This window comes from Myotis brandtii, unplaced genomic scaffold (assembly GCF_000412655.1).
Source record: "Myotis brandtii unplaced genomic scaffold, ASM41265v1 scaffold209, whole genome shotgun sequence".
NCBI classification, from domain to species: domain Eukaryota; kingdom Metazoa; phylum Chordata; class Mammalia; order Chiroptera; family Vespertilionidae; genus Myotis; species Myotis brandtii.
Window position 1 is genome coordinate 2,183,204 of NW_005357806.1, and position 23,442 is coordinate 2,206,645.

General features: G+C 35.9%; 1 protein-coding gene across 2 annotated transcripts in view; it reads right to left on the reverse strand.

Annotated features, from left to right (window-relative positions):
* Window positions 1–23,442, reverse strand: part of SYT10 (synaptotagmin X) — a 73,494-nt gene that overhangs the window by 49,487 nt on the left and 565 nt on the right. The window contains exons 2-3 of one of the 2 annotated variants that reach the window (XM_005865674.2): window positions 7,894–7,911; window positions 5,723–6,080 (exon numbers count right to left, since the gene is read on the reverse strand). In XM_005865674.2, coding sequence (XP_005865736.1) covers window positions 5,723–6,080; window positions 7,894–7,911 — 376 coding nt within the window. Of the gene's footprint in view, window positions 1–3,664; window positions 3,761–5,722; window positions 6,086–7,893; window positions 7,912–23,442 lie in introns of those variants that run through there. The other variant, XM_014539242.1, reaches the window with a different exon arrangement.

The window sequence follows — 23,442 nt, forward strand, 5'->3', positions numbered from 1 at the left end:
CCCGAGTGCACAAATTTTTGTGCACCGGGCCTCTAGTTCTATATAATAAAACCCTAATATGCAAATCGACCAAACAGTCACTATGACGTGTACTGACCACCAGGGGGCAGATGCTCAACACAGGAGCTGCCCCCTGGTGGTCAGTGAGCTCCCACAGGGGGAGCTCCGCTCAGCAGAGGCCAGGCTCATGGCTGGCGAGCGCAGCGGCAGTGCCAGGAGCCTCTCCCACCTTCGTGGCAGCACTAAGGATGTCCAACTGATGACTTAGGCCCACCCCCCATGGATGACATCAGTCGGACATCCCCCAAGGGCTCCTGGACTGCAAGAGGCTCAGGCCGGGCTAAGGGACATCCCTCCACCCCCGAGTGTATGAATTTCATGCACCAGGTCTTTAGTGTTTCATAAAGGGGGTTATTTAACCACTTCAAGCACTTGTACAGCATGATTCATGCAATTCTATTTCAAGGAGCTAGATCTCAGTTTCTCCCATTGTTGTGGACAAGTCCTGCTTCTTGATATCCTAGTTAACTATAAACTTTTTTAAAAAAGTATTTTTAATTCCTTTTTAGAGAGAGAGAGGAAGGGAGACGGAGACACATCCATGGGAGAGCAGAACATGCATCGGTTGCCTCTTACACAACCAGGCATGTACCCTAACCAGGAATCAAACCAGCAACCTTTTGGTACATAGGACGACACCCAACCAACTGCACTACATTGGCCAGGGCAACTATATTTTTTTTAAACTCTCCCTTGGTGTTACATGTTGCTTTCTAGTCCTTACAGTGTCCTGGAATGGATAACTGCAATTTTGGCTATCTTTTGAGAGAAATTTAATTTAAAAAATATCTTAAAGAATACTATGCAATCCAGTTTTACATATTTTACATAATTCTTCACCTCTTGTTTAAGAGTTTAAGAGTATACATTGAGTGTTCTTTCTGACATTGTGTCTGATGATTTTAAGACTTACTTTTCTAAGCAACCAAAACTAATTATAAATCCATCAGCACATATGAGTCAATGATTTCTTTCCATGTACATTTTTCTGCTTTTGTTCATTGGGTCTGCCATTAAGTTTCCTAATTATTTTCAGTAGGTACTTAGAATCCTCTCTAATAGTGGCTAACCTATGTTATTCATCATCCTCAACAAATTATTTTGCCACTTTTTATTCACTTCACCTTTACACCACTAATGAATGCCTGGGAAATTGGTCCTCATACTCATGCCTGGGAGTATACCACTATTAACCTCTTTTTAATATGAGCACAGTTTATATCACCGCCCGATGCTGCTTTTAAAGGAGAAAGTGAAGTGGAGAGATCAATCAAAAGCATTCACTTGATGTTTATTATGTACCTACAAAGCGATGGAAATCAGGTTTCACAGCCTTGTTCTCTGAGAATTTAGGATGTAGTTTGGCAGAACAGCAGTTCAATATTAAGACAATAAGCATTAATTGCTACATTGTAACTATGACTTTAAATAATACAGGATAATAGCTTATGATTGGGCAGAAAAAGTAGACTCTCAGACGCATTTTCTTTAAAGATCTTACAGAAAACAAAAAGGAGGTCATCATTCCAGACCAAGGAAACAGCAAGTGCAAAAAGCACAGAGGCAGAGTTAAGGTCTATTGGAGGATGATAAAAAAAACACACCAGGGATCCTCCTCATTGGCAACCATGAAATATCTATTAGAAAAGATAAGATGAAGTCATTGCATTCATTTGTTGTTGATATTTTTTATTCAACAAATACAGGGTGGGGCAAAAGTAGGTTTACAGTTGTAAGTATGCAAAATATAAGTTTACTCTTGTATTATTATTTATTAATTACTATATTATTTTCCATACAAACAACTGTAAACCTACTTTTGCTCCACCTTATTTACCCTGAGTTCCCATAGTGCTTTGTCAAGGTGTCAAGAGCAATACAGAAAAGAATTTGGCCGATTCTCTGCCTCAGAGAGCAGTATAGTGCTATGTGTGTGGAAGTACCAAAAGTGCTATAATGGTAGTTTGGTATCATCAGATTGTAATAGTTTGAATGTCAGGTTTTTAAAATGTTTGGACTAAACTTGAAAAGACTAACATGACACTTAATTTATTTTTTATAAGGGATCTTACATTCTCCCTTTAAGACTTTTCTCAGGTTTCTGTCTTTTTGTTGTTGCTTGCTACTTCCTGATTTTTATTATGCTTTAAATACTGTATTAGATACAAAATACTAGTAGATGTCTTCTTCTCTAGTCTGTCCTATGGACTTTTGCCAAATTTATTTTCCTAAAACACAGCTCTTTATTCAAGGGAGTCTTCTGCAAATATTTTTGACAGGACAGACTTTGAATCTATTGACTATGATTTCTCCTCACACTTTAATTCCAGCTGATTTTATTTTCTATTATTCCCCTATATTCGGATTAAGATGATTTACCTGCTGTTTTCTTAGAGAGATTTCTTGTTCTATGTCTTTTCACATAAAATGTTTCCACGTGGGATGCACAACCCCTCCCAATTGCCATTTATGTAAATTCCTAGTTTCCTTTAGCCTCAGCTTGCTGGCTGGCACTCCTCCATGCCTCAGCTGGCAATGATTTTCCTATTATCTGAATTTTGCATTCTTCACTATACAGTTTGCACTTGTAATTCCTTTTATTGAAGTTGGTATTAAGTATCTTATCTCTGCATTATGTAGCCTATTTTTTCCCAGCTCCCTAGAGTTAGCAGAGTAGAAGAGTGTGCAGAATACACTATCTATTCCCAGAAATAAGTATGTACAGAATAAGCCTATTGGATGAAAAAAAAACAATCAATCAAGATGGATGCTAGAAGAATGTGTAATGAAGTTATCACATGAAAGTCCACTGGGTTGTTTGATTGCCTAGCAGGCTGATGGGGCCAGTGTCGAGGTATTTGAGCAGGGAGATGAGAAATTGGAAAAATGTGGCAGTTTCCAGCAATGCTGTTAACTTCTGAACAACTCAGAATGTTAAGTATAGAGACAATTAAAACTTGAAAGAGTATGATGTTTGTCCTCTATTGCCTGAGCCAGATATAGAAGAGTAGCTGGGATATCTTAATAAGGTGAGGAAACCAAGCATTAAAGTTAAGTTCATTTTTTGTGTGTGTATATGGTTTGATTTTGCTACATCTCAGTGAAAAGTTAGCATTTGAGCAGAATAATCTGATTTATAATAATGTACCACTGATCTCTGTGTCTAAGTGGACTGTATAATGAACTCAGCAACTTCCTCTTCCTCTCCATATAAAGGTAATTTCTAGCATGATAAAGTAATTAATGTAGATTGGGATTTTTGAGAACTGATATAATAATTTTCTGCATGGAATTCATCCCAAGGCCAAACATTAAAATCATGACTCTAGTCATTCATAATAACCATATATAATTCCTTATTTCTGAGTAGAATAAGCAGAATGATACTCTCATTCTCTAACCTCCAAAATATCTGTCCTCAGCAGACTTATAACCAATATCTTTGCAAAAAACTATATCTGCTTGGCTTTATTGCTTAAAATGTATTTCATCTAGATAAATTTAAACTCTAACTCTTCGCCAGCTGCATGACTTTGGGCAAATTTTGAAATCTTTCTAGGCTTCAGTTAACTCACAAGTAATGGGGATAATTAACAACACTTACTTCATGCAGGTTGGCGGAGGATTTGTAGGAAGGTTGCCTGGCAAAGTGACTAAATTGCAAGCAAAAAATTAATATTTTTTCTTTCTTTACCCGCCACTCACATAAACAAGAAAATTCAAAAAGGCTGGTGAAAAGTTCTAGAAAAACTATGAATCTCTATTTCACTTTTTCTTTTAGAAAATATGAGATGTGTACAATCCAATTTTATGTTTCCTAAGATTCAAAGAAAAAGTGTTTTCTGATTTATTCAATTGCACATAATTACTGAGAAAACCAGATCTAGAATGATGTGTCTTCACCCCTATTGTATATTGTTTCTAGAAACTAATTCTGTAGCCAAGACCAAGTCTTCACACGTGTTCTCAGTACATATTCTTTCATTCTCCCCTAGCTAGGAATAAAAAGATAAGCCAACTCTTTATATTCAAGAGATAATACCTTGAAGATAGTATTTTTTCTGAGGTTTCCAAAAAGCTTTTGGGCAGAGAAAAACAAGCAATTTTCATAGCTTACCTCAATTTTTCTTCATGAACTGAGCGTCCTTATGGAGGGTACACTTCTCGACTAAAAGAGTTGAATAATTCTGTATGCTAATAAGGCAATATATATTCATGGCTGTTGTTAATATTTTTTAAATGTTTGTAATTTAATTGAATATTTTAACTGAAATTCCTGAGTGTCTTCATACTTTATTACATATAATATTTGGCCACAGTGTGCAGCAATGATAGTAGTGATTACCAAGTAACTACATGAGATAATTTTAAAGCAGCTTTTCCTATAGATATTTTAAAAAGTGGCACATGGGATAATTATTTTATAAATATCCATAATAAATGAATTTAAATAAACATATATTGGGTCATGTTACATAAAAATCATAAAAATTTTTTAAACATAACCTTAAGTGCCACCACTCAGGAAAACTTGTCAAAATAATAACTAAATATGAGGCATATCTTGGTTATAAAATTTAAATAGAAAAGTACAAAATTGAAAAGATACTCCTTTATATCCTCTTTATCTCAAAATTCCTTATCCCCCCAAACAATAATTATTTTCACTTATACCTTTGGAGTTTATTTCAGAAAGAAGAGGATTTATTGATAAATACAATTCTTTTTTACTTCATAAAAGATATATTGAATATATTCTTTCAATTCTAGTAGCAAACATGACCCATGCCCAGTTTGTCAACTTGATAAATTTCTAAACACACAAAAATATGTCATGTCAGAAAGCTAGGCTGCACCTTCAATTTAGAAAGGTAGAAAGGTAAGATCAGAAAGTCAGTTAGCAATTTACCTGCAGTACCATTTATTACCCCGCACTAGGTTAAAATTAGTTACTACTTCTGGGAAATAAAGAAAAACTGCTACTAGTATGTTGTTCATTTTAAGGATTGAAGACCACTCACACTTAGTAGAAAAAAATGACTCCTCATAAGAATCTCTTTTTCCATTATAGTTAACACAATCTAAAATACACTATAACAACTTATTTTCATTCAAGCAAATTTTAAATGATTTTTTTCCAGGCTGAGATAAAATGTCTCTCTCTTTGTTCCTTTCATGTCTGTTCCTGATATTCAACAGAGCTCTTGTGGAACTTACCATACTCTGTCCAGTGTAAGAGTATGGTCTATGCAAATTCAAAGAAGCAATGAATATTTCCAGCAACTCCACGTTTATGGTGTTGTGCTAAACAACTGTAGACTAAACATCAACCTCTGTTCCTAGGCTTTGATTGTGAACTTCTAGATGATTTCATACCATGTCTGTTTTCTTGATATTTATTGGTTGAATTCAACTAAATTGAAAGATTATAAGCAGTAATTATCAACTAATAATATTTCAAGGGAAAGAGTAAATAATAATCATCTGTCCTACCCATTCCCTCTATTCTTATGTTTCATATGTATTTCACATTTCTTCTGTTTATCTTTTTTCTCCTTTCCCACTGTTTTTCTCTCTTCTGAAATCACACAACACTCACACACACACACACACACACACACACACACACACACACAGTTTTAAATGTTTCAACTTCCCTTACCGGGTTGAAGATGCAGGCTCAGTAATTTGTCTTTGCACACGTGCATGCTTAATTAAATGTTCTTTTAAAGCAGTTTGAACTTCTGCTGGGATATCGGGGGAAGTGTGGCTGATTTTTATTGCAGGCTCAATAGCTTTCAGTGCTGGCTTTCCATTTTCTTTAAGCTCTTTCTTCTCTTCAGTCTCAAGCACTTCGGCAGGATCGCTCTCAGGGGCCTGCGGAAGAGCATTGGTGTTGCAGGTCACGGGTTTGCTCTTCCAACAAGGCCAGCACAACTTCCAGAAGACAAAAAGAGAGACCACCAACAGGGCCAGGCCACAGAAGCTGACGACGACTGCTAACAAGCTGACCGAAATATCTGGGGAGAAATTACAATGTGAAGAAATACTAGTTCATTGATACGTACATAAAAGAGCAGAAGTGGCGAGGTGATTTTATATTATAACTACTAGTAACAGCTTCTTCATTTAGAATTTCAAAAATTTAATTTTAAGTCATCTTGGTAGGGAGAAGAAATTAGTAATTATGTCAGAAAATTCTCAAAGGAGATGTTTGAAAAATTCCATCCCAGGGAAAGTTTTGGTTGTATACCAAAAAAGCATGATAGATGCATATTATTTCCAAGGACATGATAAGGGGTCCAAGAGTTTGCAAAATGAAGGTTGGCTACTTGCAACCTGCCATGAAGACATGAAGCTTAAGAAACTCAGAAACTGCATAAGCAGAAAAAGCTTCTGTTTCCTTCATCTTTAATTCAACCTTCTCTCTCTCTGAGCAGGAAATAACATTAAATATTTGTATAAACCACTTTATATAGTGTAAATGAGAATAACATATTACTAATAGAGAATATGTGCACTATTAGCTGTATTTTCAAACTCTATAGTTTGATAACCTTGCATGCTCCTAATTTCCAAAGTCCAAAACTAGTTTAGGATTTGTTATCTAAGTACCTTTACAATATTCTTATTGAAAAATATTTACAAATTAATACATACTTATTATGTAAAATGATTCAAAGAAATATAATAAAAACATTAATAAGATTGACTAAATAAATGGGAGAGAAGTGACACATCTCTTATGAAGAAGAATTACAAACAATTTATGTAGATATTTTGCCTTCAGGAAGGTGGAGCACATGCCCTTACTCAAGTGTGGCTTGCACAGAGTAACTTCCTGCCAAAGAATACAGTATGGAAAGTGGTAAAAAAGGTGTAACTTTACAGTGGAGAAACCTCACCCAGTTGGTCAAGTTGAACATCAAGAGTGATAAATCATATCGATAGCATGTACACTTCATATGACATGATGGAAATGACACTTTACCTCTGTGGTCTTCCTGCCTTAAACCTGTAGCCTGAGTCCAATTATGAGAAAAACATAAGACAAATTGCAGTAGTAGAGCGTTCTACAAAATACCTGACTAGTACTCTTCAAAATTGTCAAGGTCATCAAAAATAAAATAAATAAAGTCTGAGAAACTGTCATAGCCAAGAGGAGACTAAGGAGACATGACAACTAAGTGGAATGTGATATCCTAGATGGAATCCTGGAATAAAAAAGGATATTAAGTAAACACTAAGGAAATTTGAATAAAGTATACACTTCAGTTAACAATGTTCCAATACTGGTTCATTAATTGCAATAAATGTACTACTCTAACATAAAATCATAATAAAAGAAAATTTGTATTATCTTTACAATTTTTTTCTGTACATATAAAACCATTCTAAAAACTAAAGTCTATTTTAAAAAAGAAAATATCTCCCTACCTGCTTCCATTTTCATATTCCTAGGTAATCAATGCTAGCAATCTGGTGTTCTAGTGTTCTTCAAGTTCTGAAGACCAAATAGATTTCCTACGAAGGAAAATTGTTCTAGATTCAAATAACTTTGCAATTTATCTCACAAATTTAGTTTAGCCTTCGTGTCAAATATGAATCCAATTTCTTTCATTTGTTTTAAATAAAAATGTTATGAGTATGTTATAGGCTGAATTATGTCTGTTCCTCTACCCCAGGGGTCCTCAAACTGCGGCCAGCGGGCCACATGCGGCCGCTGAAAACTTTTATCCGGCCCGCTGGGTGTTTTTGCCGCTGCTGCCTGTCCTGCTTAGCAGCCGACTTGTCCCGGGCCCGCAGTGCGCATGTGTGGAATGTGCGCCGCACTCTCCGACTCCCCTCCTTCTCTCTGTCTCTCGACTCCTCCTCTCAGTCTCAGGTGTGATCAGATGAGTCACAAGCTTGCCTGTGCAGAGCCTGCTGCTGCCTGAGGACCGAGGTAAGAACAAGTTAGGATTTATTTATTTTTTTTTGAAGTTAGGAGGTCTATTTTTTTTTTATTTTGCAGTTAGTAGGGCCTCTTTTTTTGAAGTTAGGAGAGCCTTTTTTTTTTTGAAGGTTTGTTTTTTTTACTTCAAAATAAGATATGTGCAGTGTGCATAGGAATTTGTTCATAGTTTTTTTTTTTTTAAACTATAGTCTGGCCCTCCAACGGACTGAGGGACAGTGAACTGGCCCCCTGTTTAAAAAGTTTGAGGACCCCTGCTCTACCCCATCCAAATTCTTACGTTGAAGTCCTAACGCCCAGTTCCTCAGAATGTGGCTGCATTTGGAGATAGGGCCTTTAAATGAGCGATTAAGGCAAAATAAGGTCATATGGATGGACCCTAATCCAATATGACTGGTGTCTTTCTAAGAAGAGGAGATTGGGACAAAGACACTCACAGAGGGATGACCATGTGAAGACAAAGGGAGAAAGTGGTCCTCTGCAAGCCAAGACGAGAGACCTCAGAAGAAATCAACCCTTCCTGACACTTTTATCTCAGCCACTCAGTCTGTGGAACTTTGTTTTGGCAACCTTAGCAAACGAATACAGAACAAACCTAATTTCCTTTAACTGGCACTGTAAATCCAGGCGTTCTTTTCCTCCCCAGAAGCAACCACTTATCTTAGTTGGATGTGTATCTGTCCAGGCCAAACACTAATAAACAAAAATACCTCTTGAAAAACATAAAGACACAGAATTGTTTAATATATTCTTTACATAAATGGTTTACTCCATATTTACTTTTTACATAAATGGTTTACTCCATATTACTCTTTAATTTGCTTTATTTTTTTTATTCAGCAACACTGCGGTCTAAGTTCATGTCACATAGCACTCCATAATACTTCATCATAATGGATATTTAGTTTATGCCCAGCTATTACAACACAGCTATAATTAGTGTCTTTGTACCCTCTTCCATGTGCATATTTGGGGATGTTTCTCTAAGGTTAATTCTAGAAATAGAATTGTAGAGTCACAGGTTATGCACATATTTAGTTTTACTAGATATTTCCAAATTGTGACCCCAGAGTGGCGGTAACAAAAACATCATATGAGTTTGTCAGTTCCTATAATATCAGAGAAATATTGCTGTACTTTAATTTTCACTGATCTGACGGGAGAAATGATACCTTGTTTTAATTTACATTTTCCTGATTAGTAAGATAAATGGTTCTGTTTAAACTCCCAATTTGTAGCTAATGAAAATCCATTCAGAAATTAAAATTATTCCAAGTTTTTACTGCTACTTAATTATAAGGATAAAAATTAATTTGATATGATGTGATACGGAGACATTAATATTTTCCTTACTTTCCAGTTGATTATCAATAATTGAATATATTTCCCATTTATGTTCCCTTGGTGAGAAATATGTGATCATATTTTATATTTTGTACTTCATTTTATTTTTACTTTTGATTTTCATCAGCACCATACTTTTGGGAAAGACAAAAAGTATAAAATGAATGTGCTTCCTGAATATTAACTGTGGTTTTAAAATGGAAGAATAAACATGACAGTTATGGCTTCCTAATCTTCATGTATTTTCAGCTCCATTTACATTGTATTTTATGAATATTTTAACCCAATTAACTTCTCCAACAGGCTAACTTCTACCCAGTTAGAGCCAAATGCCAAGATATAAGAAAACTGTGGGACAATGTGAGGTAGGGAAAGGGAGGGGAGTAGTTTTCAGTCTATAATGGAACACTCCTCATTTCTTACTAATGGGGGTCAGACATTAGAGATCTTTTATTACTCCACCCACAAGGATTTTATGAAATTCTTTTATGCCCTTGTTCCTTAGTGATGAGCTTTGGCATTCATAAGTTTGTCCTCATCTTAGAGAAAAGCCCTGTGGAAATCTCTGACCCCAGTTCCATCTTGCCTATTGCTGACAATTTTCTTTCTAAAATCAGTATCTGGTTCTATCATTTGGGGGAGCCATAAAACATTTCAAACAAGTCACTTTTGAAAGTGAAAGGCTGTGCTATCAATAATTCCAGGGTAGCATGAAGAAAGACCAAGTTATGTCCTGGAAACTGAGTTATATACTCACTGTCTCAGCTCTCTTAGCCTAACATCCTTCCAGGTCACCCCTTAGCCAAAATTTGCATGGCATTCCATAGCATCTTTGTGATTTGACTCCTGGCTATTGACCCAGCTTCATTCTTCTGCCACTCTCCTACCTATACTTCTTACTCTGACTACACCATTACTCTCTCATGAATTTGTTCAGGCTGTTTCATGTAGCTCCACTATATTTTCTCCTCCTATTTGGCTGCCTGGAAAATTTCTATTCATTCTTCAATAATGAGATACAATAATGCCTCTTGCCCGAAGCTCTCTCTGCTTCTCCTATTCCTACAGGCTTTTAAAGCACACCCACCATGCTGACACTAGTATTATAATAATTGATTGGCCTATAAATCTTTAACCCACACTCTTAGAACATATGTTTCAAAATTATTATTATTTTCTTTTGGATATTACAAAGGTAACATGGTACACATTATCCAGGATAACATCTAGTAATTAAACATATTAATATATCTATAATGAACTACATGAATTAGTTAACACTCAGTGGGATGATTGAAGACTGTAAGTAGTTAATGTCAATTCAGGTGAGGTGTTAATACCAAATTGTCATAATTTACGAAATAATGTTCAGTTGTCAGGATTTGAGGTTTCATAATTGTGGATAAGGGATTACGGATCTGTACTTATTTTGCTTTTCTAAATGTTCCCATACTACCAATACACTCACTCCCCTATCCTTCAGAACAAAATCCAAATTTATTCACTTTTTTATTTCTAGTGTCTGGTATATATCACAAAGTCAAAAATGTTTATGGAGCTACTGAGTATATATTTTGGGAGTTGTCTAAAAAGACAATAAAATGTCTGTGGAGTTCAAGGTGGCTACTGACCTAAAGTTGACTGATTTGGAGGGAATATGCAGAAACCCTTCTACTAGGAAGACAGTATAACAGCTTGTACTGTGGAACAATTTAGACATGGATTCAAATGTCAACTCCACCATTGCGTGATTTTGGGCAAGCTGCTTAGGTTTTAAGAACCTCAGTAAAGTAGGAATATTTATTTGATAGAAATGTTGTGATATTTAAATAAGAAAATGTATATAAAATATTTAAGTAATTCACGTAATATATATGAAAATGGGTTGCTATTATTATCAATTATCTTTTTTTAAAACCAAGAGTAAGTACTGAGGAGAAAAGAGGCAAAGGCATGGACTGGGTATAAATTGAATGGTGGGTCACAATTTAGAAAGGAGAGGAGAGACTCATCTTATGATGATATCTGGTACTGAAGAGTGAATTTTTAATAATGGAGACCAATATTTCTAAGTAAATGTTAATGTTTAGGAAGCTAATAAATAACATTCTATTTTCCTACTTATTTGTGCAGAGTGCAGCTGAGGGACAGACACAGTATTCAAGCTGGTAGCAATTAAAATACTTGAGAATATCACCTTAGGTCTATTAGAAAGTGGACTTGCTAATATATCACCTTGAATTAATTAAACTTACCCATACAGGCACAGGCCTGGCTAGACAACGATAGGTGTTCCCCATCAGGACTCAATCCTGTAAAATTCACTACATGGAGGAGCAGAGAATATTTGTTTCCTGAGCATACACCTCAAAGGAAGGGTAACAGCTAAGTCATATCTCAGAGATGGGAGTGGGATAAGGTTCCATAAATATTCCCATCTTGGATCTCCTTCTATCCAGAAATACAATGCAAGGGGAAAAGGTATTTCCCCTCAATAGCAACAAGTGAAAGAAGGTAGATTAAATACAATTTTATTTTGAAAAATAAAAGACTATAAAAATAAGCTACTTGCATTTTATATAATTTTACATTGCTTGCAATTATGACAAATCATTAAAAATATTTTAAAAATCTGTTTAATACTTAGATCTTTATGACATGATTTTTTAAACAAAATCTGTTCAACAAAATAAAAAATAACCTATCAAAAGATTATGGGAGGATTTATAAAGTCATCAAAATGTTTTAATGACTCTTTTGTGATTGTGATTCAACAGTTAACCATGACATAAAAAATATTATGACTTTGGATTTAGTGCAGTGAGAAACAAGTAGCCCTAGTAACATTTTTAAGTCAATTACTGAAATGGTCTGGTATACATTTCAGAAATGATGCTCTGGCTAAGGAGAAGAGTGCAAGCCAGAGTAGAAGAGGAGAAACTAGGTAACAGAATTACAATAGTCATCCACATAAAAGATTATCGCGGCTCCAAATGAGGGTTTCTCAAATGGGGGAAAAGATCAGATTCTGGAGATAATTGGGAAGTCAAAGCTGTAGTGAAAGAGTGTGGACTGAAGGACAAGAATTCGACACTTTAGGAGACAAACAGGATGATGATGTAAGGAAGACCATGACTTCAGCTTTGGCCTTACTGAGTTTCCAGTACCTGTGGTCATGCCAGTAGAAATTCTGAGCAAACTGCAACTCAAGATAAAATTGAAGGACTTACTTAAATAGTGGAATCTGAATCCAAGAAAGAGACGATAAACTCTTCCACAAAATCCTGATTACACCAATATTTAAGAAATACAACTTTAAGGAACAAAAAGCCTGCATGAATAAAGGTTGGTAAAGAGTAAAGTATAAAAAGAATCAGATCAATGTGTTTTCATAAGTTTGGAGGAGAATAATTTGAGGGTTAAGTAACCATTAAATTTAACAACTAGGTGTTTAATGAATTTAATGATGCTAGTGAAACAAAGGTTGTGTTAACTAGATTAATGTGGTTCAATGAGACTAATGAAACAAAGGTTAATGGAGTGAGGATGTGAATTCTATGAGTAGATAATCCCTTCAGGAAACCAGATTTAGGAAAAGAGGAGAGTTAGAGCAACAACTAGAGTAGAATGTAGCATTGATGAAGGTACTTTTAGTAGGATGTGTAATACTTAAGTATGTTTTAAAACTTATGGGAAGGAATGAGTAGACAGAGATAGAAAGTTAAGCAGAGTGAATAATTAATAATGAAGTCCCATAACACATGAAAATGGATAGGGCCTGACTCAAAGGTAAAATGATTGGATCACTTCTTCCTTTGTAAGCAAAGGAGGGTGGTTCTGGAATGAGGTAAGTTTATATGTCTTTGGTAGGAAGTCAAGAAAATTCTTGTTTGTATTTTCTCTCCCAAGTGGAAGTTAGGGTTAACTGCCAGTTATTTGGGAATAGTTTGGAATATTTAAGTAGAGTGGGAAAGTTCGAAATAGAAACATAGAGAACAAAAGAAAACTCAATAGGAAAAAATAGGATTTTTGGTCAAAATTGAAGCTTCTTTTTAATTTTATACTAATAGAGTGATACTAGTCTGCCTGGTTTTAAAATCACCTAATTATTCAGTTGCTTTGGTGTAGGGATAGAGAGACAGATGAATTTGTCCACGAATGAGGTCCCTCCCTATCCAGGAGACTGTGATAAACCTCAAAGGAGAAAGTGATTGCAATGATGAAGGATACCTCATAAGTGTGATGCCATATTTTATTGGTAGGGAATTCACAGAGAAGTAGAAAGGTGAACGTTTTGAAGTTTCTACATGAGAAAGATGAAATCATAGGAGCTTTTGGTTTTAGGCTGAGGTACCTGAATTTATAATTCTAAGATAGTATTTTTTCAGCATAATAGCAAGGGTTAGGGCATGATCATAAAGAAAAGAGATAAGGTGGAGAAGAAGAGACGATCACTGTAGAAAAGGTGCCACCAGGGAGTCCAGGGTAGTAAGTATGAATGGCTTGCCTTTTCCATATGGACTATGAAGTTGCTCATTGCAGTGGGCCAACTTGATGAGCAGGACTTGCTGGCTAAAATTTTTAATGTGTTTGTATAATTAAAAAGAATCCACTATATAACATTCATCATATTATATCTTGGTAAGACTAAGAGTTAATGAAATTTTTAAAAAAATTAGAGTAGGCTCTAAGATAATTAAATTTAAAATTGCTCAAATTCTGGTTTGCTTACATACACATATATAACCATTGCTCTACCACTTTCTGTCTGACTGTATATCTCTGACTCATTTTATTTTCTATAGGAATCATACTCTGTGATCACATCTTGGTATCTTGAAATAAAGTGACACAGTTCTGAAAAACTGAGAAAACAGAGTAAGCCTAAAAATTCCAATTTCTCAGAAACTTTTACTAAACTCTGTATAACCAGATCATAACATCTACATAGTCCTATTCACTATGGATTGTGAAAACTGTTAACTATAATTACCTACTCCCCATGCAGATTGCTATTATAGCACAGAAAAGCATAGACCAACTGGCATGCTCTGAATTCCCAATTACCACTGCTTTAGTTGATACTCTTATCTGCACTTTCTGTATCATATGTTTCCAAATTTTTAAATGCTAGTACATTTTCAAAATGTACAAAAATGTATTTCTCATAATTAATCAAATTCTAATTTAGTTCACGGATATTCCTAGCCTTTTGTTTTTTATGGTGGTTTCCCATTGTTGCCTGTCCACAGACCACATTTATGGCATCATTCTGTCAAGAAAGAGGGGGAATAAAACTTAAATCAAAGTAAAACTCCTATTCAAAAAAGCTGAAGTGAGGTGCTTCAGGGAAGTTGAGGCAAGCTGCTGCTAAGATGAAAATTTGGAATTACTTATGGTAATACTATTGTAATAGGGCATACTTCTGATTTCTATAACAAGGGACAAAATTAATAGTGGTTTAAACAAGACAGAAGTTTCTCACTCAGGTAACTAACTGTCCTGGCCTAAGCAGGCCAGGGCAGTACATTAGCTTCAAGGTGTCTGGAATCCTGGTTTCTTCTGCATTTTTGCTTTGCTATGCAAAGGGTTTTGCCTTTTCCTTAAAGTCCAAGATGGCAAGACACCATGTCCACATTCCAGGCAGCTGAGTGGAGGAAGAATAACAAGGGACAAGGGATGATGAGTGACTGTCCTTCATTTTAAGGGCACAGTCTGGAAGAAGTGCACATCACTGCTGCTAACATTCCAAGGAATAGAACTTAGTCATATGGCTGCACAAACTACAAGCAAGACTGAGAAAAGTTGTCCTTTTTAAGTTGTTTTTTTTTTTTAAAATTTAATTCTGCCACATGCCACTTAAAAAGAAAGGATTCCAACCTGTGAAATGGAAGGGGAAAGTGAATATTAGGAAACAACTCGCAGTCTCTTCCTCATCTACAAATTTAATACGTAATCATTCAATGTACCTAACCTTGCAGCAATGCCACTTACAGTTTCCACTTGAATAGTATTGACTTTTGCCTTTGTTTTGAATTTCAGTAAATGATTAAAAAAAACTTTATATCATACTAGATGCCCAATGCACGAAATTTGTGCAAGGGGCTCGGCACTCGCATCCGCAGCAGCTGCCTCAGCCTTCGCAGCTCCGGCTTCATCAGAAGGTCATCCAGAAGGTTGTCTGGAAGGTCATTCAGACCAGTCTAATTAGCATATTACGCTTTTATTATTATAGATTTGATTATAAAATCAATATTTTTAAACATTTTCTCTTCCTGAAATCAGAGTGAATATCAGTATCCATCGCTTGTTACAATCACTAATAGCCAGGAAGTAATGGTGCCATTGCTTTCTCTATGTATACACCACAGGAAAAGCATCATTACTGAAGGCCACTGAATGAATCTCACTGGCTGGGAAGAAAACATTGGAGAGAACAGTGAAGCATATCTTTGACCCTTTAAGCCAAACTTTTGTTGATGTTAGGTGGGAAAATAGTGTGTGTCAGCTGAGTTTGGCAACATTGCCTACATTCCACATAACTGTACAGCTAGCTTAGGAGCACAACAAAAATAGCCTTTGTGTTTCTGTAAATTACTTTAAGAAAAAGCATCAATAACTTTCTTGACAGCACTCTTGATGGCATACAGTCTAATAATGAGTGGATTAACAAAGGCATCTTCAATTCTGAATCAAAAAAGCATTCAGAAAGATTAGACTCAGAACTTTAAAGTTACTTTAACCCATTTGATTGTTTTATTTTTCTGGTAGCATGTAAAAATAATGGTGCATCTCATAATCAATAACATCTTAGATTCAATAAAAATTAGATTAGGCTCTAAAACAGCAGTTCTCAACCTGTGGGTTGCCAATCTGTGGGTCGCCAACCTGTGGGTCGCGACCCTTTGGGGATCGAACGACCCTTTCACAGGGGTCACCTAAGATCATCGGAAAACACATATATAATTACATATTGTTTTTTGTGATTAATCACTATGCTTTAATTATGTTCAATTTGTAACAATGAAAATACATCCTGCATATCAGATATTTACATTACGATTCATAACAGTAGCGAAATTACAGTTATGAAGTAGCAACGAAAATAATTTTATGGTTGGGGATCACCACAACATGAGGAACTGTATTAAAGGGTCGCAGCATTAGGAAGGTTGAGAACCACTGCTCTAAGATAATATGACATCCCAATATGGTATTCAAATATCCAAATTTATAACAAAAGTCTTTATATATGCTCATTTCTGAGTAAATGATTTATAATCCGTGATTGTATATTAATTACATATTTAAATTAACGTGTACAACTATGCACAGCATTCAATTAATGGTATCAGTACATTTTACTATCTGGAACAATGGCTTTCACATAGTAAGTGCACAATAAGTAGTTGTTGAATAAAAGTACAAGACTAAAACCACTTTGTGTATACATTAACAACTCATACAGAAACATATTAGGAATGATAGTAAGCTTTTTAATATTGTTATATCAATTATTCCTTAAATCTATGACTTCTGAAACAGAACTATGGGGATAATGAAGGCTGAAGAGAATACAATAGTCCTTGCTGTTCATTTAAAATAATCCTGCCCTATGAACAAACTGACATTTACAAGATTTAAAAAATTGACTGTAATTGTTCTCTATTTAATGATGAAATGTTAGACAGTAGGTTATAACACACTTCAGGATGTACCTGAATGAAATAAATAGTTATTAATATCAGTCGCCTCCCCATCCCGTCCCAACCACCCCAAGATGATTCTACTTTTTTAGCTCTGAGGCCATCACAGCACAATTCCAATTATATGTGGTGTTTTGTTTTCTAATAGTCTACATAAGTCATGTTAATGTAAGCTCTCACAGCTTCAGTGGCCACTTAGGATATTTAATGTTATGAGGAAAAGAAAAACTAATGTATGAGATAATAACAAGCAGCTATCTCTTCAGTTAGGGATTTTGTTTCTAAACTTGGCCAGTGCTGGGTATTCCACCAACAGAACAAATTGGTATTGTACAAATTAGATACAAGTAAAATAATTTATTGATCTTTAATAACACTCCCTATCAGGAGGTCTAGTTTTCTTTGACACATTCATACCAATCATACTTTGGAATCTTTAAATAGATAACTCTCAGCTCTTTTGTAATATTCTGTCTTCAATGTTCATAATACTGAATTTTAATAATAATATGAGTTGTTAATTACTTAGCTAAAATATGGTGGGAAAATAAACCAATGCAATTTTAATGTATTGTTTTTCTAATTAAAAACGCCTTAGCCGGTTTTGCTCAGTGGATAGAGCATTGGCTTATGGACTGAAGGGTCCCAGGTTCCATTCCAATCAAGGGCACATGCCCAGGTTGTGGGTTTAATCCTCAGTTGGGGGCGTGCAGGAGGCAGCCAATCAATAATTCTCTCACATCATTGATGTTTCTATCTCTCTCTCTCCCTCTCTCTTCCTCTCTGAAATCAATAAAAATATATTTTAAAAACTTAAAAAAAATTAACTGGTAATTTAATATCTGCTTTCATTATGGAATTTATTATGAACATATAAAAGGAGTTATGTTTATATCAGTTCAAAGTTGTGTATTGAAACACACTAAAACCTTTTACAAGATTTTACTGTTGAAATAAAACAATTATATTTGGAAGAAATGAGTAAACAGTTGTTATACTTAAGTGCATACGCATGCATACATTCAAGTAAAAAATGAACATTGTATCTTATATTTGGATGACAGCAAATCTAATAAAAAAGTTTAGGGTTTGGGTCATAACTGTACACTAAGAAATCTTATTGATACCTTATGGTATACCACTAATTACAGCCAACAGTATAGTAATAGTTAAGAGTCTATCTTTGCAAACATTTGTTCCAGTGCTCTTTAGCACCATGAATGCCCCTAGGATCTCTTCTTATTCCTACTTTTTGTTGAACCTAGGATCTTAGGAGCCCTGGGTTCCTAGTTCCATCATTAACTAGTTGTGATTTTGGGGGAAATTGCTAACTTTTCCTGCATTAGTTTTCACAACTGCAAAACAATGTTTTCTAGTTCTAACTGGAATGACTAACAGCAATTTGAATAATGATATATTATTTTCAGGCTCATTTCTACTTAAGGAAACAGGCTTTCCTTTTACTACTATACATGGATATATTAAACAGACAAATACACTTTAGTAGAACTTCAATAAACTCATACATTTATTATACAACACAAATATAGTGACGGTGTCCATTGCTTTTTCATGAGGATGTTGCTCATTACATTTTAGCTTCTAAATGCCTCAAGTACTTTAATTCCTGTCATTCCAGAAAGTAAATATTTTAATGCTTATCTACATAGGATACTGTATTAGAAATTGGAGGCACAAACATACTATATACAATTTCTTTATAAAAGTGATTTGGAGATTATTAAATACCACCCATAATTTTATAAATAAGAAAGTTGAGGCTTCTTGAGGACAAGTTCATTGATTCAACTATTCATTCATTGAGATTCTATTAGGAGCCACGGATTTTTCTAGGCACTAAGGACAAAATAGTAAACAAACAATTGCCCTCAAAGAGTTATATTCTATTGACTTAATGCGCACATCATTAGTAGATTAAAATGTAAATCAGGAAGAACACAATTACATTTCCAAGTATAGATCATTTTAATTGGCATTGGAAATTTTATTAAATATTTATGATGTTTGTTTTCTGCCAGAATTTTATTCAACAAATGAATGCAGATATACCCCCAAAATAACATTATTTTTTGCCATGAAACAAAATTACAATAATGATTAGGCTTTAAAGAAAATGTGATTTGAATAAAATGGGTAGCTATATACTTTGTACATAAAATCAATCTTGTAAGAATCAGATGTCAGAGACTTACTGCTTAAATAAAGAGAACTTACGGATCTTAATTTGTTACAAGAGAAAATATCCTGCTAATACTGCAAAAATATTGATGTTTTAGAATTAAGAAAATTAGATGCTTGCTGGGACCTGTTTAGCCTTTGAAGGGAGTTGTCCATTTATCTTTAGAGAAAATTAGATAAAGCACAACATGTATTGATAAGCAAGCAAAAATGAGACCAAAATAGTAGAACCAGGTCATTCATCAGTGGAGTGACAATGGAGAGGAAGGACAAAATCCTCTTATACATCTTCTTCAAATGGTCCATACTTCTGAATTCATTGTGGTTTACTTGCTTTTTTCCAAATCTACAAGTCACAAGGAAAAATTTCCACTGTTTCTAAATTGTAATTCTTTATACACTGATTAGATGTGTAAAACTCAGCAGTTTAATGATATAAAAATTATAAATAAATTAACTGAGTAATCATTGCTTTATGTCTGTAGAGAAAAACTTATGAAGTCCCCTTACTCATTTTAAACTCTTTTGTTAAAATTTAAATTTCTTAATCACAAAGGAAAATCATGATGTAACTTTTAAAATTTCACATAGCCATCTCTTTTCTTAATAATTAACTTCAATGAAATTCTTTGCCATTTGCCTACTCAGCACTACATCTAAACTTTTATTTTAAAATTTTAGTTTCAAATTAAAAGTGAAAAAATGCAAAATTAAATCATTGATGTATTAAATGTTTATTTCAACTATTTATATTAAGCCAGATCTATACAATTGTGATATGACTAAGTTTAAGTGGGTTTGGTTAGCTATGATTTATGAGGTCTGCCTTGCAAACAACCTAGTTTTCTAAAACTTTAAAAGCATTTGGACATGGAGCAGTAATTAAAGACTGACTGGAAATGAACCCAAATCCAGCTCAGAAAATATTACATCTATTTAGTCACAGTATACCTAAAAAATAATATTTGAGACCAATATATTGTTTTGTATTTTTCCTGTGTTTTAGTATTAAATCATATTGTGCATTATGATGATTTAGTGGGTGACATATCTTTTTTATATATATACTAGAGGCCTGATGCACAAAATTTGTGCAAGAGCAGGCCTTCCTTCCCCCTTCTGCCGGCACTGGTTTCCCTCTGGCACCCAGGACCTGGGCTTCCCTTGCAGCCCCGGCTTTGTCCAGAAGGTGGTCCGGAAGGTCGTCCAGAAGGTTATCTGGACAGTCATTCCACTGTTCGGCCGTTCGGTCTAATTAGCATATTGCACTTTTATTATTATAGATATGTATTGATTTCAGAGAGGAAGGGTAAGGGAGAGAGAGATAGAAACATCAATGATGAGAGAGAATCATTGATTGGCTGCCTCCTGCACGCCCCCTACTGGGGGTGGAACCTGCAACCTGGGCATGTGGCCTTGGCTGAAATCTAACTCAGGACCCTTCAGTCCACAGGCCAACGCTCTATCCACTGAGCCAAACCAGCTAAGGCAAACATATCTCTTTAAGGGGAGGGGAAAATCAGTGGTAAAAAGACTGTGAAAATCTGATTTTCTAAAAATTACACATAATGAACTTTCTAGTGTACTAGTGATGTTGACATCAGTGATGTCTTTAACAAACTATTCCAAAAGAGTAAATAAACTAGTGTTGGCAGCTGCAGGAAGTCTAAGTCTTTACAAATTTTACTAAAATATGGAATCGGTCAACTTAATTGGTAGACCCTCAGTATCAATCACTGCTACTGCTGTTACAGTGAAAGGGATGGTGAAACTTGCTCTTTATTGGCATTTTAAAAGCCAGTAGGATAATGTCTTATTTAAATATGTAATTCATGACTTCTTTAATGCAGATTGAGTTTAATTGGGATTACCTCAATTTCTCTCCCTCCACCCCATGTGAAGGCATCTAAAAATACACACAATCTGGATGCCTGCAATTGTCACTGCAACCTTAGAGTAACTGACACCATCTGGGCAGTGCTGCTTAACATTCAAAGTAAATAACCACTGTACCATTCAATGTCAATGTCCTCCTACCAGTAGTACTGTGCTTCTAATTAGGTGAACAGTGAGTAGAAGGATCACCTACTGAAAGTGTTATTTTGGGACCTATGATAAAGGGCACAGGTGCATAAGTTATAAGAAAATCCACTTTAAAACACGTGAGGCTAAGTGGATTAATACAATTAAAGATTTGGTAAATAATCCTAGAATTCACTTATAGATACCTCTTGGTATTAGGAGTTTATTTGCCAATTAAAACATTTTATTTCTGTTGCCTAGATTTACAAATGGAAAGTGTAATGAAATCTGGTGCATCTTTGTATCTCATACACATCCTAGTAGAGTGTCTTCTTTAGTGACAGCCACTCAATATATATTCATATGTCAAATTAAATACCACACTTGAATAGCATATATTTTCCGGTAAGGGGAAAAATGTCCATGTATTTGTTTTAGACTAACCTCCCCTTTTTGTTCCCAAGGGAGAGTCCAAAGGAATTAGGATGACAACTACTTCTTGTAGTGCTTGGACTAAGCTCAGAACCCCTTCTTCAATTCATATACAGCACTGTGTTTTACCTTAGGCTAAGGGAGCTATGCATTTACAAAGTTTTAGAAGCTAGATTCTAGAACCATTTGGTTTCCAACCCTCACAAATTTTCCACATTAGCAGCCAGTCTGAGACCCAGGAAAACACTACTTGGTGTATGATCACAAAGGGGGAAGGAAGGGAAGAAAGTAGTATTTTTCTGCACAGCATCAACTGTTAAATGACCCTCCCCAAAACGGGTCTTTTCTTCCACTGTACACCCTTTTCTGAGTCTAATCTTTAGCATGTGAATCCCTAAAGACATTTCAGAAGAGCTTATCCAGTATGACCACAGAGAACGTTATAGTCACACGTTCCCCATGCTTAGCAACCATACAAATGACACGCATATATGTGATGTTCACCCAGTCGCTTTCCTCTAACAGTTGAGTTTCATACATTCCTAGGAATTTAACACCTACTGAACAAATGGAAAAGACTTCTGTTGTGTTTACTATGGATTCATAAAACGTCTAAGTTTCCAGCACGTGGGCAGCAGCAATAATGGATCATGCTGCTCCGGGGTCCAAGGAGCAACATCTCCTCAGGTTCTGCGAAGTGCACACGGAAGCCTCTCTAGGTTTCTCTTAACTGTGATCAGAGAATTCAAAACCCCGCAGATATTCCATTTAAATCACGGTAAGCAAAAGGTAAACCAAATCTATTCCCACCTGCATCCCCTCTCCCTCTGTTTTGGTGGTGGTGGGGGTGGGGGGGTGTGCATTCTCTGGCCTCCTTCCCAGCAAGCAAGGCCCCCTGCAGTCGCGCTCCTCCTAGAGCTTAGAGGTCCAGCTCTTACTTGTTGCCCTGGCTACCTGCAATGCACAAAGCCCCCCTGGGAGGCTAAAGGGACAGGGAAGCAAAGGGGAAGAAACAAGACCCTCCAGGAGGGATGGAAACCTTTCAGCGCTATGCCCCAAATCCCATAGCCAGTGTTTATCTCCCAAAGCAACAAGTGACTCTCTCGGGGGACCCTGGATAACACGCGAACCACAAACCCGGAGTCCATCTCTCCCACTTGAAAAGCACAACAGGCTGACCCCATCATTGCGCAGGTGGTTAAGACCCTTGCCCCAAAGCGTGACCAAAACAGAGGTTCTGAGAAGGTCCCTCCCTCCGTCCCTCCCTCCATCCCTCCCTCTTGAGAGAAGTCTGCCACCTGTGATTTCTTCCCATCTCCAGATCTCTGATGGCCAATGTCCTCCTTCATTCCACCCCATTTATTTCCAAGTTTCCTAAAGGGGTAGGAAGATGCCTGTATGTTGGGGTGTGTATGAGAGCGTGTGCGAGGAAAGGATTTATAACCTTTTTCCCTCTCTTGCACTCACTCTGTATGTGTCCTGATGGGCGATCAATAATCCCTGCTGCTTTGCCAACGTTGACATGAAGCCCTGGAAAATCATATATATATGAAAGGGCTTTGGAAACTATCAAGTGCTCAACAGGTTGCAGCTTCGAGTTACCCTTTCCAAGATCCTCTCTGCCTTCCGAGGCCAAGGCACCCCCTGGTGCAAGGCAAATCTCTGCCTCCAAACACGGACGCCAGGCCCCTTCCCCACGCCCGCGCCACGGGGCCAGGTCGGGCA